The sequence below is a fragment of the Vipera berus genome (genome assembly GCF_964194415.1).
Source record: "Vipera berus genome assembly, chromosome: 2".
NCBI classification, from domain to species: Eukaryota; Metazoa; Chordata; class Lepidosauria; order Squamata; family Viperidae; genus Vipera; species Vipera berus.
Genome location: NC_138203.1, coordinates 174,685,889 through 174,703,861, shown reverse-complemented (window position 1 = coordinate 174,703,861; position 17,973 = coordinate 174,685,889). Strand labels below are relative to the sequence as shown.

The window sequence follows — 17,973 nt, the reverse complement described above, 5'->3', positions numbered from 1 at the left end:
GTGAATAAATTTGGCAGGCTTTATTCCAGCCTCTTGCCGTTTGTAAAGGGGTTGTCCCTGCTTTTGCTGCAGGGCCGGTAGCAGGCTGGTACAGAACAATATGATAGAAAGAGCCTGGTATTTGATGGCATTTCCAACATTTCATAGATCTGTCCTTAAACATTTTAGCTAGTCTTTCTGGAGACATATGCCATCTGTAGAACATCTTGTACATATTTTCTTTATACGCTGTCGCCATTGTCAGTTTATAGTTTCTTTCCCATAATTGCTGCCATCTATCTAATTCAATCGTGTATCCAAAGTTTCTTGACCATTTTATCATTGACTCCTTAACTTGTTCCTCCTCTAATTCCCTATATAGTAAGTAGCTATACATTTTTAATCCATTTTTCTTCAGTTCCCGTATTTCATCTAACTCTGTTCTCCCCAAATTAAAACCATCTATTTTAGCATATTTTTCATATCTAGATTGTATTTGCGTTCTCATGTACCAATCCATTTTTATTCCTTGTTCCTCTAATCGTTGTTTGGTTTTCAGCTTCCCCGTCTGTTAGTAGGTCTTTATATCTTATAATGTTTCCCATGTTAAACATATTGGGGTGTATTAACGCTTCCATAGTTGAGAGCCAATCTGGAATCCTAAAGTAATGCTTTCTCTTTATTTTCTCCCAAACCATCAATAAAGAATTCCTGATATGATGTCTCTGGAAATAGCTGTGTATTCTATTGTTCCCATACCATATGAACGCATGCCATCCCAACTGTAAGTCATGCCCCTCTAATGTCAATAATCTAGTATTCCTCAGGAAAATCCATTCTCTCATCCATGACAATGCTGCAGCCTGGTAATATAATTCCCAATTAGGTAAGCCAAACTCTGAGTCTTGCATCCTGTAACATTTTTAGATTAATCCTTGCCTTTTTCCCCTGCCAAATATATTTCAAAATTATTTTATTTAGCCCCTCAAAATATTTTTTTCCAGTCTTATTGATATTGTTGAGAACAAAAACAACAATCGTGGTAATGTATTCATTTTGATTATTGCAATCCTACCCATTAATGATAGTTGTACCTTTTTGCTGTCAGATGAATCCCAGATATTTTACCTTTTTTACAATCTGTATCTCTAACTTTCCCATCAATTCTTTTCTTTGTTTTTCAGTAATATTTTTCACTAACTTTTTTGTTCTATCTTTATTAATCTTCAAACCTGCTACCTCACCATATTTTTCTATTTGTTCTATTAATACAGGTCCTGTCTCTAGTGGCTCTTCCAAGATAAATGCTAGATCATCTGCGAAAGCTTGTAGCTTATATTCTTCTCTCTTAACTTTCATACCTTTTATATCCTTGCTGCCCAAAGTATTGATCATAAAAAGTTCTGCTTTCTCTAATGTGTCCAGTCTATGTCTCTGTTCTTGCCAATTTATCATTACTCCTTCTGGTATTAACCATCTAAAAATTATCCCTGTTTTAATTAAGCATTTCGTCAGAAATCGATACTCCTTTCTCAGCTCTCTCACTCTTCTTGGGATCTGTTTTAACATCACTATCTCTCTTCCTTTTGTATTTTCTATCTCATTGATGTCTAGAAGCTGGTTTGGGAAAGCAAAGCAAACTAAATCAGAAGCATGCACAAAAAAGAGGTGCTTTCAAAGAAAACTTACAGCTAAAGTGATTTTGCCTAGAATTTCTTCTGGAATAACGTCATCTAGTACACTATATACATATTTGTAAAATTTATCAAACGAGGTAGACATGAGCTCCATACAGATCCAACAGTCACCCTAAACAAAGGAAGAAAAAAAGTGTTATTGCTGTTATTGTTAAAGTGATGTTTTGGATGTGCTGCACATTTTATAATCATTAAGGGTAAGCAAGCAGAAATAACATTCTTCAAAATTCATCTACTTACTCCTTAAAGGAAAAAGCATTTTTTTTAAAAAAAAATTAGGTATTGACTATCTCACGGGTCGGCAACCCACGGCTCCGGAGCCGCATGCGGCTCTTTGAGCCGTCTCCTGCGGCTCCCAGCCGCCTGGTGCGCGCGCACCTCTTCGAACGGGCAGTGGTGCGCGCGCACCTCTCCAAATGGAGAGTGGCACCGCCCGTTTGGAGAGGTGCGCGCGCACCTCTCCGAATGGGCGGAGGTGCGCGCGCACCTCCCCAAACCTTTGGAGAGGTGCGCGTGCACCTCCGCGTGAACGGGCAGCGGCGCCGCTCTTTGAGAAAGCTGCCGCGGCACGTTTGCAGCCTGCCGAAAGCGGCAGCTCTGCAGACGGGCCGCGGCAGCTTTCCCAAGAAGCGGCGCCGCTGCCCATTCCGAGAGGTGCGCATGCACCTCTTCGAACGACCGTAGGTGCGCGCGCACCTCTTCGAACGGGCAGTGGTGCGCGCGCACCTCTCAAAATGGAGAGTGGCACCGCCCGTTTGGAGAGGTGCGCGCGCACCTCTCCGAATGGGTGGAGGTGCGCGCGCACCTCCCCAAACCTTTGGAGAGGTGCGCGCGCACTTCCGCGTGAACGGGCAGCGGCGCCGCTCTTTGAGAAAGCTGCCGTGGCACGTTTGCAGCCTGCCGAAAGCGGCAGCTCTGAAGACGGGCCACGGCAGCTTTCCCAAGAAGCGCCGCCGCTGCCCATTCCGAGAGGTGCGCGTGCACCTCTCCGAACGACCGTAGGTGCACGCGCACCTCCCCAAACCTTTGGAGAGGTGCGCGCATACCTCCGCGCGAACGGGGAGCGGCACCGCTTTGAGAAAGCTGCCACGGCCCGTCTGCAAAGCTGCCGCTTTCGGGGAGGTGCGCGCGCACCTATGGTTGTTCAGAGAGGTGCGCGCGTACCTCCGCGCGAACGGGCAGCGGCACCGCTCTTTGAGAAAGCTGCCGCGGACGGGCCGGCGCCATCGCGCAACCAGGAACCGGTTCCATCACACATAAAAAATTGGCAACCGTGCGCATCCGTGCATGCGCAAGAAAAAACCATTTTGCGCATGCGCAAAACGTTCTTTGCGTATGCGCGTGCATGGATGCACGCACACGGCTCCCACTTTTTTTATGTGTGATGGAACCGGTTCCCAGTGGCTCTTTTCCTTTTTCAGGTTGCCGACCCCTGGACTATCTGATGGGTTTTAATGGGTACCCTGTTTATTTAAATGACACTGTCCTTTAGTTAGAAAAAACAATTGGTTTCATTATATGTGGACAATTACATTTGCTTCACAAGTAAGTTAAATTTTAATTTATTTCAAGAAGAAGAGATGTTTTGCACTCCATGTGACCTGTTGACTGAATGAAAAGAACATTATACTGTATGACTTTGTGTCCTAAAATTATATGTGATATAATACCAAAGATAACATTATGTTCTTTGGGCTTTGGATCTGTTTCATAGCAGAAGGTCATTATCAATAAGCAAGTTTCTATAAAAAGGCACAGCTTACCACACTACTTCTCTAAGGTGCTATTACAATGAGAACATTGAACATGGAGTGACAGCAAGGCTCAATAACTATGAGTTCAATGCCCTGCCCAAAACATGTCCTCCACAAGATGAAGAGAAGAATTCAAGCATTCTTTGGTGGACTAGCTAGAATAATGTTGCAAATCAGGACCAGGAAGGTTGGGTTTCAAATCACCACTGATCCAGGAACCTCGTAAATAACACTGGCCCAGTTAAAATCTTTTGTCTAACCCAGGGGTCAGCAACCTGAAACAGTGAAAGAGCTACTCGGAACTGGTTCCCTCACAAAAGGAAAAACTGGGAGCCGCAAAAAATGTGTGCACATGTGCGTACATGCGCACATGTGCAGAACAGGGTTTGACTGAAGAGTGGAGCCAAGGCGAGATATGCACCTACCCTGCATATTTGAATTGATTGGTTGAACTTTTTTAGTCCCACTTTTTTTTGGGGGGACTGCACATGGCAGAGGACTGGGAGCCGCAGGAGATGGCTGAAAGAGCCGCATGCGGCTCCAGAGCCGCAGGTTGCAGACCTGTGGTCTAACCTATCCAGTAGGATGATTATGAGTGTGAAAGTATGTCATCTAAAGCCATTTGGAAGGATGATTGGATTAAAATGTAATTAAGAAAATAAAGTTTGAAAATAGAGAGCACAAATTCGTAACTTTTTTTGTCAAACACCAAAACAAAATCATATTCTGAAGCTTTATGTTCAGCTGTTACAACTAGTCCCAGTAATATTTCTCTTGTAGGTACCCCAGTTCATGCGATGTTATTACTATCTTGCCGTTCAATTAATGCATGCCATCACCCGTTAAAACCTGCTGAAAATACTTAAACATTTGGATGCAAAGTAAGAAAATTCTGCAGGCCAACCTCTCTGAAGAGTGCTCCATAAAACTGAACAATATATGGGCAATCACTACTTCGCATCACTACATCCAGATCCATTAAAAGCTGTTTTTGTTCCTTTTCGTCCACTGTTGACCGAATTCTCTGAAAGAACGATAAGGACAAATAATTAAACTCAAGTCATAGTAGACAGATTTTAAAAATATAAATGGATGTTATCAATATGAAATATTCTAAAATGGGAGAAAGTCCTAGCTTGGCAAAGACTTAAACTGAACAGGGGGAAAAAATAAACCAATTATTTAATATAATCATACAGAATACATCTGTAATCACATAGAATACAAGACAGGGAAAGAGAAAAATGTCACAGATACAAGCTAATACCTGTCAGAACTTATCTTGATGCAAATACTTGTTATCTGCAGCAGTGTTGCCCTGCAATACACACACATTTCTACGTCCAGTACCCATCTTCTGGTGGGCTCCTCCAATATATCCTTCCTAATAAGCTTTTAGCCATATTGCATTTCTTGGAAATAAGGAAAATGGAAGCCAGGAGGTGCTGTTTCTCAGTTGCACTCTTGTGAAAATCCTTCCCTTACAATTAAAACATGCACTATTCTTCTCAAACTGCAGAAACTACTGAAGATGGAATTGTTTGGGAATAGCATTCAGTTCAATAGTTGATTGCCATCATGTTTAATTTACTTTGAATTACTTACAAAGCTTTGATATATATTTGATTCTGTCATCTATTTTTCACCATCACTCTATCTTGACTAATTGCTGTTCTGAGTAGTTGTTCATGATTTTAATTTATTGATATTGATCATGGATGTTTTAATGTATGTTTTTGGTGATTTTTTTACCCAAGCTGAAGTTAAGTCAATAGAGTTTCAGCAGTATATAAATAGAATAAATAAATGAATTTTAAGCTCAAAGTTTTGAATTTAAAAAAAATGACTACTATTACTGCAACCTATGCATTTATTCTGAATGTTGTTCCCTGCTCACAATGGCCGTGCAGACAAAGAAAATATAGAGAAATATATTTATAGGTACGTTGGATAAATTTTACCTATTAAAACATTTTCTGATCACTCCACAGAGTTTGAAAAGAACATTTAAAATATTGTGTATAAATATATATATATATGCTGAATTTCTAGATTTTCTTTTTAAGGAAAATGTTCATAAATAAATTTAAATTCACACAAAAAAAGACATAGCTGATGCAAATCATTCAGAAATGTATTTTTTTTCACTTGTTGTATCTTGGAAACTGTTGTAAGATATGATGAAAGCAAAGGCACCATTAGCATTCTCAAGGGAGAAAATTCTTGACTTGCAATTCCATACTACTAAAAGTCCTTGGATTATATTTGACCCCAAAAAAAGAAAAGAAAAAGTAGAGTATCAACCGTTGGCTAGCAGGATTTCTGCATATGGATCTATATAATATTCTTGTTCTAATCGATGCCAATTTGTTTTTTCATGTTTTTTTATTGTGCTTTGAAGACTATTATTTGAAATATTTACAATAATGAAGGCACTGATAGTTTTCTCTGTTGAACAGCAGTTCCCGTAAGAAATGTTGAAGGACAAATATTTTAATCATGCAAGTAGGCAAAGAAATATGATCCTATGGAGACAAAAGCACTAATTATCCTTTGAGGCAATGAACCGATCTACTGCACAAGCTAAGAAAGGTTTCCAATTATGTATCACATGGATTTTCTATTAAGACAGGTAGAATTTCTAAAACAATATAACATCTCAGCACAATTTTTTTTGCAATAATTGGAAAAAATATGCCATTGCCTGAACAGTAAAAGTAAGAATACAAACAAAATTATTACTGTATTAAAGTTAAGTAATATTGCATTAACCTATACTAAAAGTGCAAGCACCAAGTCCAAAATAGTTCTTCACAATTTCTTCCTATTAATGAAAGCTTTGTAAAGCTAAATATTATTGAATTGCAAGGTATCTGATACCTGATGAATATTACAGAAACATCTAAAGCAAACAATTCCAGTGTTTATTCTATGAATAGGTAAAGGTAAAAGTTCCCCCGCACATGCGTGCTAGTCGTTTCCGACTCTGGGGCGGTGCTCATCTCCGTTTCAAAGCCGAAGAGCCAGTGCTTGTCCGAGGACGTCTCCGTGGTCATGTGGCTGGCATGACTAGACGCCAAAGGCGCACGGAACGCTGTTACCTTCCCACCGTAGTGGTCCCTATTTTTCTACTTGCATTCTTACGTGCTTTCGAACTGCTAGGTTGGCAGATTCTATGAATACAGTAGTCTAAAAATGAACATTCGTAGGAAGACATCGGATTGATAAGGTGAATGAGGACTGTTCAAGCATTACTGATGCCACTATTACACTATTAATGTCGCATGAATCAAGATTTTTTAAATATTTAAAAGCAATGACTTTATCCTAATTTGGTAGCAAAGATACCAAACTACACTAGAATCTTCTTACATCTACACTGAGATCTGCAATAAATAAAACAGCACCACAACTTTGGTGAAATGTGTAGATGGCTCCCCCCGTACCTTGCTAAAGAATCATTCACCTTCAGGTTGGTGGATGGAAGCCATCTGACAATCAAATACTAAATTTTATCCAGTGAAAAAATGTCAAACTACATCCTGGATTAATATTAGCTAATATGCTTAGAACTGGCTCACTAGACTAAAAAGGCAGATATACAGCGGCCTCACAACATCTCAGGCCTGCATAGGTGTCTTTTCTTTCATTGAGCCTCCTCAACCTTGTTTACTTCAATTGCTATTTGCAGCAAGTGGTTTTTCAGAAGAGGAATTCAATTCCTCTTTCACATCGGTGCTCCATAGACATCCCTTTTTCAGTTCTAATGCAGACATTTTTTTTAGCAACTGTAAACAAATTTAAAACTATGCTTGTCACTGAGTTATAACGTAAGTAATCACATCTCACGTAAAAAATCCTTATAGCAACAATGTCTACTCACATTATGGATCTCTAGACTTCACTTCATTGAAATATGGGATCATCAGTGCTTCTCCAAGGAAGTTTCCCAGTCTACACAAGCCACAAAATAGCACACACAGAATCTAACTTTTGTTTTATTCCAAAATTTATTTATTTATTGTTATATTTATTACATGTTTTCTGGGCAAATTCTTCCAGAGCTATCTATTATTCTGCATTCCAGAAAACAATAAGCAAAGAATCCATCTCTTTATTTGGAAGTTATGGATATTGAAGATATTGCCTATTATCAAAAAGTGAAGTCTTGACTATAAAATGCATTGGGAAACAGAGGAATAATAAATAATGTAGATAAAAATCCCAAATCCAAACTAAACATCTAGCTGATTATGGGATCAGGGTTTCATTTTTTTCATCGTAGATTTTTTTTTCTTACAGTGCAGGGTCTGCATTTTCAAATCAACCAAATGTTGGATCTATTCACTGTGTCTTGAATTGACCGACTGGTCAGATTTCATGGGATAAGACTGAGTGACCAGCCCAAAGTCATCCAGAAGGCTTTCATGCCTATGGTGCGACTAGAATTCACAATCTCCTGGTTTTAGTCGGGCATCTTAAACTACTAGACCAAACTGGTTCTTTCTTCTAAAATTGATTTAACATTTATTTTCTTCTAGTAGTCTCTTTAACTCAAGCAATATCTGAGTTATTTATGACACTGAATAAGCCATCAGTTCCTCTAACCTTTGTTGTTTTCCTTTAGATCTAATCATTCCTAGAATGTTAAAATCTCCTATAACCCAAGTACAGGCCTGACACCAATAGTAAAGTTCTTTTTTGTTTTTCTTGAATCATTAATGTGCTATGTGACAATCTACTCATTCCAACTCTTGAGTTTGTTCCTATTTTATAAATTTCCCTCGTTTTCTGAACAACCTTTTCCTTGAACATCTGAATTACTTTTGGCATTTTATTGCCACTTCCAATAGAAATTCAGAATCCCCTCTCTTAAGTTCACTTTTAGCTGCCATTGAACAGATGTGCCAGAAAGAGCTGAGGTAAATATTTCAAGCAGACAAACCAATATTTAAAAGCATAAAGCACATAGGTATTCTAGATAAGATTAAAATTATACAGTATGCAAAAGTAATGCTCAGCCTAGGTATAATATAAATAATGTAGAATGCATGGCTTGCTTAAGCTGACAAGTTAAAGCCTAAAATGTTATAGAAGTTCTGCTAATATTCTAAATCCCCACAGGAAGTCTTCTTTGAATGGCTACCCTTTCATCTCAGAATTAGCTTATGTTTAACCTCTCTGGAAGAGCTCTAAGAATTGCATAAACTTTTTCCGGACAACATGCCAGATGGTTATTATAAACAGAACTCATAAACTATTTCATAATGTATCCAGAAATCACAGTAGAAGAAATAAATATAAATGTACCATACCAAAGAGGGACACCTTTAAACAACAAACTTTATTTTATTATATATTTTTTATTTTTTAAATTTATATGCCATCTATCTCACTGTTGAAGCGATTTTGGACAGCTTACAAAATGATAAAATATAAAACACAATTAAAACTTGTAGAGTTAAATAGACACTAAAAACTAAGGGAATGAACAGCATGGGGTGGGGTCTTCTCTCTTACCCCATTAACTGTCTCCAACATAGAGCATTCCCCACTGGGGTCACAGGCCAGCTGGCAGAAGCAGATTTTAAGACTAAGCGGGTGGTGGCGGATCTCTCCTCAAGGGCAGAATGTTCCAAAAGATGGGGGGCACAGGGAAAAGGCTCTTTTCCTAGATCCCACCAACCCAAATTCCTTGGCAGATAAGCCCTTTCTGCTGGAACAAGTGAGGTGGGCCAATCCCACTGGGGTGAGGCGGAGCTTCAAATACCCTTCATATCGGTAGTCAATTTATGACCACAATTGAGCTCAACATTTCTGTTGTTAAATGAGATATTTGTCAAGTGAGCTTTGTCCCATTTAATGACCTTCTTGCCACAGATGTTAAGTGAATCACTGCAGTTGGTAAGTTAGTAAACTGGTTGCTAGGTGAACATGGCTTCCCCACTGACTCTGCTTCTCAGAAGGTTGCAAGAGATGATCACATGACCCTGGGACACAACAATGGTCATAAGTAAGAACCAGTTGCCAAGCATCTGAATTTTAATCACATGACCATAGTAATGCTGCAACGACCGTAAGTGTGAAAAATGGTCATAAATCACTTTTTTTCAGTGCATTTGTAACTTTGAACGGTCACTAAATGAACTGCTGTAAATTGAAGACCACCTGTATTATGTGAGTGGAAGTCTTTACACTGAACCAAACAGTAACAGTAAAAATGGCTGTAACGCTTTCAGACAAATTTATACTCTCAAATAATTCAGTTCTTATTTTTGAATGTGAATAAACCACAGCCTCAGGTAAGATTCTTCTAATTTTTTCCTAGCATAAAACATAATTCAACAAAACTGCATTCCCCTACTAAGAATAAATTACACAAATTTAGGGCAAAAGAGGATAATGCCATTCCATGCGCTTTCAACCTCTTGAAGTCTGACCAGCAGGACATAATAAAATGACTGCCTACTGATCAGTAAGTATATTGCTGTTTTTAAATTCTCTGCTATGGAAAAATCATTAAGGGCTTATGACTAACAGAGCTAGTACCACTGCGCTTATATTGTACTTTTTCAATGCAAAAGTATAGTTTGCACTGTGAAAATGTATAATCTACAGATAGTGATATAGATGATGTTATCTATGTAATTAAACTTTCAAATTATTAAATGTAAAACATTATTTTACTAGCTTGTTTAGCTTTTTGGCATTTGCAATGTAAAACATGCATTGTGCATGCATTAGGAAGAAGCCTCAAAATAATAACCAAACTAATGTACTTTTGCTGCTATTATGCTGAAAGGGTCAATTCATGTATGATAAATACATTTCTGCTTTTTGCTGATCTCAATGCTGTAGCAGTGCAAACAAGCTGCAAAATGCATGTTTAACTGTTCCTTCTACAGTTAGCTATTGTAATTTTAAGACATTTTTTTTAAAAAAAATCCCACACATTTTCCAGTCCCACCCAGTCCTTTATTGCTACAGAATGAAAAATGAGACAAGAAGGCAGAAAGCAATTCTCAACATTCCCTCAAACCATATCAAGTTCTTTTGGATAGCAATCCACTTAAAAGTGTAGTGATCATATTGTGTTCCAAGTTTAGATCAAAATATTTTGATTTCATCTATACTCCTAAGACACTGGAATAGGAGTGAGGAAAACTGATTCCTTCATTACATTTATTGATGTAAGTTAAAATATATCTACAGTGCTGCTGGAGAAAAGCTGTGGAGAATATTTAAAATTCCATAAGCACATTGGTTTAAATCAGTGGTTCTCAACCTGAGATCCATGGACCCCGGGGGGGGCACGTCTTGACAGGGGGGGTCTATGACAATTCGTCTTGGCCAACTCACCATGGGTAACCTGTCAAGGCCAACTTGCTGTGGGATAACTCGCCACGGTCAACTTGCCACACTACAACTTGTTACTGGACAAAAGTTACACTAGTAACAAAAAATGGTGGAATAGAATCATTAAAGAAAGGATGCAAAAGGAGGGACAGAATGAAATGTAATCAACATAAATTAAAATATTTTTTTATTTTAAATAATTAAACAGAATTGTTAAATTGTTCTGCAGTGCGTTGTCCCATGGCAAGTTGGCTCTGGCAAGTTGTCCTGCGGCAAGTTGGTCATGGTGAGTTGGCTATGGTGAGTTGGCCGCAACAAGTTGGCTGTGGCAAGTTGTACCATTCCCTTAACAGGGGGTCTAAGAAGGCTTGAAGAAATGGTTATGACTTAAATTTTAAGTTTTGGTGGTCCATGGCCCTGGTATTTAAAGGTATTTAAAGGGGGTCCGTGGTGAAGAAAAGGTTAAGAACCACTGGTTTAAACTAATGATCTGTCCATGAAAAAGTATTTCTATACATCACTTTTGTACATCACTACAACCTTTTAACATTTTTAATCCCATGTTATGCATATGCAGAAATATTTTTTAAAGGACTATTTTCTTCAAACTTTGTATCATCAGATAAACCAGTAATAAGACAGTTCTTTCTGCTAATACCGCACTTACAAAGTGCTGTATAAACAACAGACATTTGTTGAGTGCTAGATGGATATAACGTTAAATTCTCCATCATGTTTTGCCCTACTATTGGAAGTACAAATAATTATGGGCATCACCTACTTTAACAGCCATAATTTGCCCACTTGGTTTGTGGACCATTTTGTTGACAGACCCATAAGCGCCTCGTCCAATTTCTCCAAGGTCTTTCAAGTCCTCTGCAGTAAAATCCCAATGCTGTTCAGGGGAAATCTTCAATTTTCCTGATGATTCAATGCTGTGTGTTCTCAGTCTCTCTCTGTCAAAAAATTTGGGAAGGAATTTTTCCACATTTTAAATAGTTTAAAACTTTTTTCAGCAGCACCAATCAAAAGCATTTATATAGAGGAATGTACACATAGCTAATGCAAAAAGATAAAACTCCCAAGAAGGAGTGGGATGGGGCAAAATGCAAGATCCTAACTTAATTTTAACTACTACAAAGGAAACAAAAAATATTATTTTTTTAACATGTCTTTGAGGATATTTATAAATTCCTGGCTAAAACCTATTACAAGCAGTGCTAGGAAATGTTTTGTAATTTGTCCCTTTAGAATAATTATATGGCAATAACCATCTTTTTTATGATCTGTATTAAAATATCATTAAAAACTTATATCTGTAGTCAATGCATTTTTATAATTGGTTGATCTTAACACAAAACGCCAAATTATAAGGGCTTTTATCTGTTCAACTTCCAAAAATCATTATAAAGCAACTATTTGGTGTATTTGTAAAGTAAATTAAAAGCCACAAAATGATTGTTGCTAATTTTTATCTCTAAAGGAAAGAAGGAAGTGTATAAAAATATTTTTGTGGCAGGAGCGCCAAATAAAAACATTTTATATCTGATAAGAGAGATGTGAATTGCTAACACTAAACTCTTTAACTCCTACTGTGAAAATATTTTAGATTTACATTTCAAAGTTCTCCTAACACTGTTAAAACTGATTGTCTTGGGAAAAAAACCTTTTTAGTTCTTAGACATGGCTCTTTTCAGGAACGATGCTAAGCCAAGATTTTGTTTGAATTGTATGAATAAGTGCCTACATAATGTTGCATATCCTTTTATGGTAAACTAGTATGTGATTGTATTTGAACAGCGCAAACTATAGTATTACTGCAAATCAAATAGAAATATATAGTTTTATTGAGGTTTCCAAGTATAAATTGACTGAGATGTGCAGACAGATAGAAGAGAAAAACAGGCATTATGTAATAACATATCATTATATATGAATACTAATTTCTTAAGGCTTTTGACCCTTCCCCCTTCATTTCAATATTTTAGGGGACACCATCTACACAGAACGAAGCACTAATGGAGGACTGAGAGGCACAGAATGAGGAAGGCCATATGTGGTTGGATTTTTTGTTATAGAAAGGTTATTTTTTTGTTGTAATTGTGATCTGATATTTTAGGGTTAATTATATTTTTCATGTTTCCACCACAAAATGACAGGAAACGGTGCTGCTCATCTTCAAAAATCATCCCAAAGCGTTTCAAATGTATAGAAAAGAACCAACGGGTGGAGGAGATTACTAACCTTTGGGACACAGAAAACATACAATTCTCTTTAATATGAACCTAGATGTTCAACATAGCTAGGCTTTCTAACATAAATAAGTGAATAAAAAAATGAAATAAAAAGTTGAGTGGAATTGAAGTTTAAGCAACAAAATTTCAAACTTTGCCACGACACTCATAAAAACAATCACCCCAATTAAAAGACCATCATACTGATGCTATGAATTCAGCATTCCCATGCTCCTGCTGGAGTCCTGCAGATTATCAGTAAAATGAAAATACTTGCATTTGAGGAAGAACTTGTGGTTGGGGAAAAGATTCAGATACTACGGAGGAAAGTAGAACTAGACATCTCAATTCCTAGAGGAAAACACTTGGATTCCATAGTAATTGTCTTCTGCATATTGCTGAACGTGTAGAACGGGGGTGCGGAACTATGGCCCTTTTACGATCTGTGAACTTCAACTACCAGAATTCCTGAGCCAGCTGGCTCAGGAATTCTGGAAGTTGAAGTTCACAGATCGTAAACGGGCCATAGTTTCCCATCTCTGGTGTAGAACATAATAGCCTTCTGTTCCAGGACACTGATGATTCAGATAAAGAATTTAACTAATGATAAAAACAATTACATCATCATACCCATAATTTCCTCCCCCATAGCCCTTTATATAATGTCTTGTATATCTTAGGCAGGTAACAAGAACATAGCTCATGATCGCCTGAGGTGTCACAATTTTTCTAGGACTCAGTTATAGGGTTTTCTCACCCCATTCACCTTGCAAATACTCATTGCCCTCACTACTTAAGTTAGTTCCTTTTTAGTTTAATACAGACTTACAATGAATAAACACGATACAACGTTAGTGGAAATTAAGTTTTTAACTTAAAATCAAATACCTATTATCATTGTTGTTCAAAAAATGATTTGGCTCCGTGCAACGTAAACAAAATTACTTCTTTTCTATCCAACCTAACATTAACATCATCACGATCTAATTTATTCAGATTATAGTTCATAACAATTTCTCATTAAAAATTTAAAAATCCATATTACAAGCATTTGAAATTAAACTCAAAGGGACAAACATTTAGAAGACATGAAACATATAAGTTAAAGCAAGATTCAAATTATATAATCCAATATATTTTAAAAAGTCAATACAGATTTTTGAAATTCTATTGAAGTGTTAAAAAAAAAGGCGAAAGATTTATACGATCTGAAGAGAAACCAGAGAAATATTGGTCGCACTATAGAATTAGAAGAGTGGGAACAAATTGGGAAGAAAACTATAAAATTAACGTTAGCAACGGCATTTAAAGAAAATATGTACAAAATGTTGTATAGATGGTACTTACCGTATATACTTGAGTATAAGCCGACTCGAGTATAAGCCGAGACCCCCAATTTTACCCCCAAAAACTGGAAAAAGTTATTGACTCGAGTATAAGCCGAGGCTGGGAAATGCAGCAGCTGGAGGCTGGATCCCCCTGCTGAGATGAGAGAACGGGGTGGCAAGCCGCCGAGAGAATGGGGCGGTGGAGTGCTCCGCCGAGAGAATGGGGCGGCTTGCTGTTCTCTCGGTGCAGCACGGCAGAGGCTGGATCTCGCAAAAGAAGTCTCCGCTGAGCGAGAGAATGAGGCGTCTCAGCGCCCATTTTCTCGGTGAAGACTTCTTTCAGGGGATGCAGCTTCTGCTGCCCCTTTCTCTCAGCTGCCCAGTGGAACAGCTTGCCACCAGAAATCAAGAGTGCTCCATCACTGGAGGTTTTTAAGAAGAGACTGGACATTCACCTGTCTGAGATGGTATCGGTCAGTGGTGGCGAAACTTTTAGAGACCGAGTGCCCAAACCGCAAGCCAAAACCCACTTGTTTATCACAAAGTGCCAAGGCAGCATCGGCATTCTGGTGCCCTCGGGGGAGGGCACAGGGAGGCGCCTCTGAGTGCCGTCTCTGGCACGAAAAAAAAGGGGGAGCAAAAAATGGGCCACCGTACCGCAAGGCACAAAAACGCCAACCGCCGTGCCGCAGGGTGCAGATACAAGGCACCGCATCACGTGAGAACGGGGCTGGGCTAGTGAGTATCACGCAGGCACTAGCCCCGCCCCCTTTGCAGCATGTGCCTGCTCGTGGCCCCGTGCGCGCATGCACGCATGTAAAATGCTTCCCCCTCCCTTTTCTTCCAGTCCACCAACCAACAAGGACCTGCTGCTGGCAGCGGTGGTGGCGCACGTGCCAACAGAGAGGGCTCTGAGTGCCACCTCTGGCAGGCGTGCCATAGGTTCACCACCACTGGTATAGGTCCTCCTGCTTGAGCAAGGGGCTGGACTAGAAGACCTCCAAGGTCCCTTCCAGCTCTATTCTATTCTATTCTATTCTATTCTATTCTATTCTATTCTATTCTATTCTATTCTATTCTATTCTATTCCATTCACTTTCTATATTTCTATTCTATTCTATTCTATTCTATTCTATTCTATTCTATTCTATTCTATTCACTTTCTATATTTCTATTCTATTCTATTCTTATTACCATTCTCTATTCTATTCTATTCTATTCTATTCTATTCTATTCTATTCTATTCTATTCTATTCTATTCTATTCACTTTCTATATTTCTATTCTATTCTATTCTATTCTTATTACCATTCTCTATTCTATTCTATTCTATTCTATTCTATTCTATTCACTTTCTATATTTCTATTCTATTCTATTCTATTCTATTCTTATTACCATTCTCTATTCTATTCTATTCTATTCTATTCTATTCTATTCTATTCTATTCACTTTCTATATTTCTATTCTATTCTATTCCATTCACTTTCTATTCTATTCTATTCTATTCTATTCTATTCTATTCTATTCTATTCTATTCACTTTCTATATTTCTATTCTATTCTATTCTATTCTATTCTATTCTATTCTATTCACTTTCTATATTTCTATTCTATTCTATTCTATTCTATTCTATTCTATTCTATTCACTTTCTATATTTCTATTCTATTCTATTCTATTCCATTCACTTTCTATTCTATTCTATTCTATTCTATTCTATTCTATTCTATTCTATTCTATTCTATTCACTTTCTATATTTCTATTCTATTCTATTCTATTCTATTCTATTCTATTCTATTCTATTCATTCTATTCTATTCTATTCTATTCTATTCTATTCACTTTCTATATTTCTATTCTATTCTATTCTATTCCATTCACTTTCTATATTTCTATTCTATTCTATTCTATTCTATTCTATTCTATTCTATTCTATTCTATTCTATTCTATTCTATTCACTTTCTATATTTCTATTCTATTCTATTCTGTTCTGTTCTGTTCTGTTCTACGTTCTGTTCCAATCCATTCCATATTTTCTATTCCATTCTGTTCCACTGTCAGAGCCCATCGGAGGCAACCCAGTCAGCCCAAACAGGAGTTACACTAAGGCTACGCAGCCTCTCCTCTCAACCTGAACCCCTCCTTACCTTTCCTTTTATCTGCATCCTATTTTTAATTGCCGGCTCTGCCCTGCCCTATTTTGTCCTGTGAGGATGGGGAGAAACAGCAAGTGAGTGAGGATGGGGAGAAACAGCAAGAAGACCGGGTGGGGTGGGGTGGGTTAATCACTAAACCTTCCAGTGTTTAACCAAAGCAGCTTTTGCATTTGTCAAGCTCTGCTAGCAGGGCACTGGACGGGCCTGGCGGAGCTGCTGAAGGTGAACGGGAGAAGGTGAGTCTTCGCCGAGAAAATCTCAGCGCCCATTTTCTCGGCGAAGACTTCTTTCGGGGGATGCAGCTTCTGCCGCCCCTTTCTCTCAGCTGCCCAGCTAAGAGAAGGGGTGACAGAGGCTGGATCCTCCGAAACAAGTCTCCGTGAGACGAGAGAACAAGGTGTTGGAGCGCTCCGCGAAGTGTGGGGTGGGGAAGCTTGCCGCCCATTCTCTCAGCGACGAAGACTTCTTTCGGGGGATGCAGCTTCTGCCGCCCCTTTCTCTCAGCTGCCCAGCTAAGAGAAGGGGTGACAGAGGCTGGATCCTCCGAAACAAGTCTCCGTGAGACGAGAGAACAAGGCGTTGGAGCGCTCCGCGAAGTGTGGGGTGGGGAAGCTTGCCGCCCATTCTCTCAGCGACGAAGACTTCTTTCGGGGGATGCAGCTTCTGCCGCCCCTTTCTCTCAGCTGCCCAGCTAAGAGAAGGGGTGACAGAGGCTGGATCCTCCGAAACAAGTCTCCGTGAGACGAGAGAACAAGGCGTTGGAGCGCTCCGTGAAGTGTGGGGTGGGGAAGCTTGCCGCCCATTGTCTCAGCGATGAAGACTTCTTTCGGGGGATGCAGCTTCTGCCGCCCCTTTCTCTCAGCTGCCCAGCTAAGAGAAGGGGTGACAGAGGCTGGATCCTCCGAAACAAGTCTCCATGAGACGAGAGAACAAGGCGTTGGAGCGCTCCGCGAAGTGTGGGGTGGGGAAGCTTGCCGCCCATTCTCTCAGCGACGAAGACTTCTTTCGGGGGATGCAGCTTCTGCCGCCCCTTTCTCTCAGCTGCCCAGCTAAGAGAAGGGGTGACAGAGGCTGGATCCTCCGAAACAAGTCTCCGTGAGACGAGAGAACAAGGCGTTGGAGCGCTCCGTGAAGTGTGGGGTGGGGAAGCTTCCCGCCCATTGTCTCAGCGACGAAGACTTCTTTCGGGGGATGCAGCTTCTGCCGCCCCTTTCTCTCAGCTGCCCAGCTAAGAGAAGGGGTGACAGAGGCTGGATCCTCCGAAACAAGTCTCCGTGAGACGAGAGAACAAGGCGTTGGAGCGCTCCGTGAAGTGTGGGGTGGGGAAGCTTGCCGCCCATTCTCTCAGCGACGAAGACTTCTTTCGGGGGATGCAGCTTCTGCCGCCCCTTTCTCTCAGCTGCCCAGCTAAGAGAAGGGGTGACAGAGGCTGGATCCTCCGAAACAAGTCTCCGTGAGACAAGAGAACAA

At 39.4% G+C, this 17,973-nt stretch overlaps 1 protein-coding gene across 8 annotated transcripts in view; it reads right to left on the bottom strand.

The window, feature by feature from the left end:
• The window catches only part of MAP2K4 (mitogen-activated protein kinase kinase 4), an 85,938-nt gene that overhangs the window by 30,505 nt on the left and 37,460 nt on the right, over nucleotides 1-17,973 (bottom strand). For all 8 annotated transcript variants that reach the window (XM_081318307.1, XM_081318310.1, XM_081318306.1 and 5 more), the window contains 3 exons: nucleotides 11,568-11,742; nucleotides 4,335-4,454; nucleotides 1,669-1,788 (listed from right to left, as the gene is read on the bottom strand). In XM_081318307.1, the coding sequence (XP_081174433.1) occupies nucleotides 1,669-1,788; nucleotides 4,335-4,454; nucleotides 11,568-11,742 (415 nt within the window). The remainder of the gene's footprint in view (nucleotides 1-1,668; nucleotides 1,789-4,334; nucleotides 4,455-11,567; nucleotides 11,743-17,973) is intronic.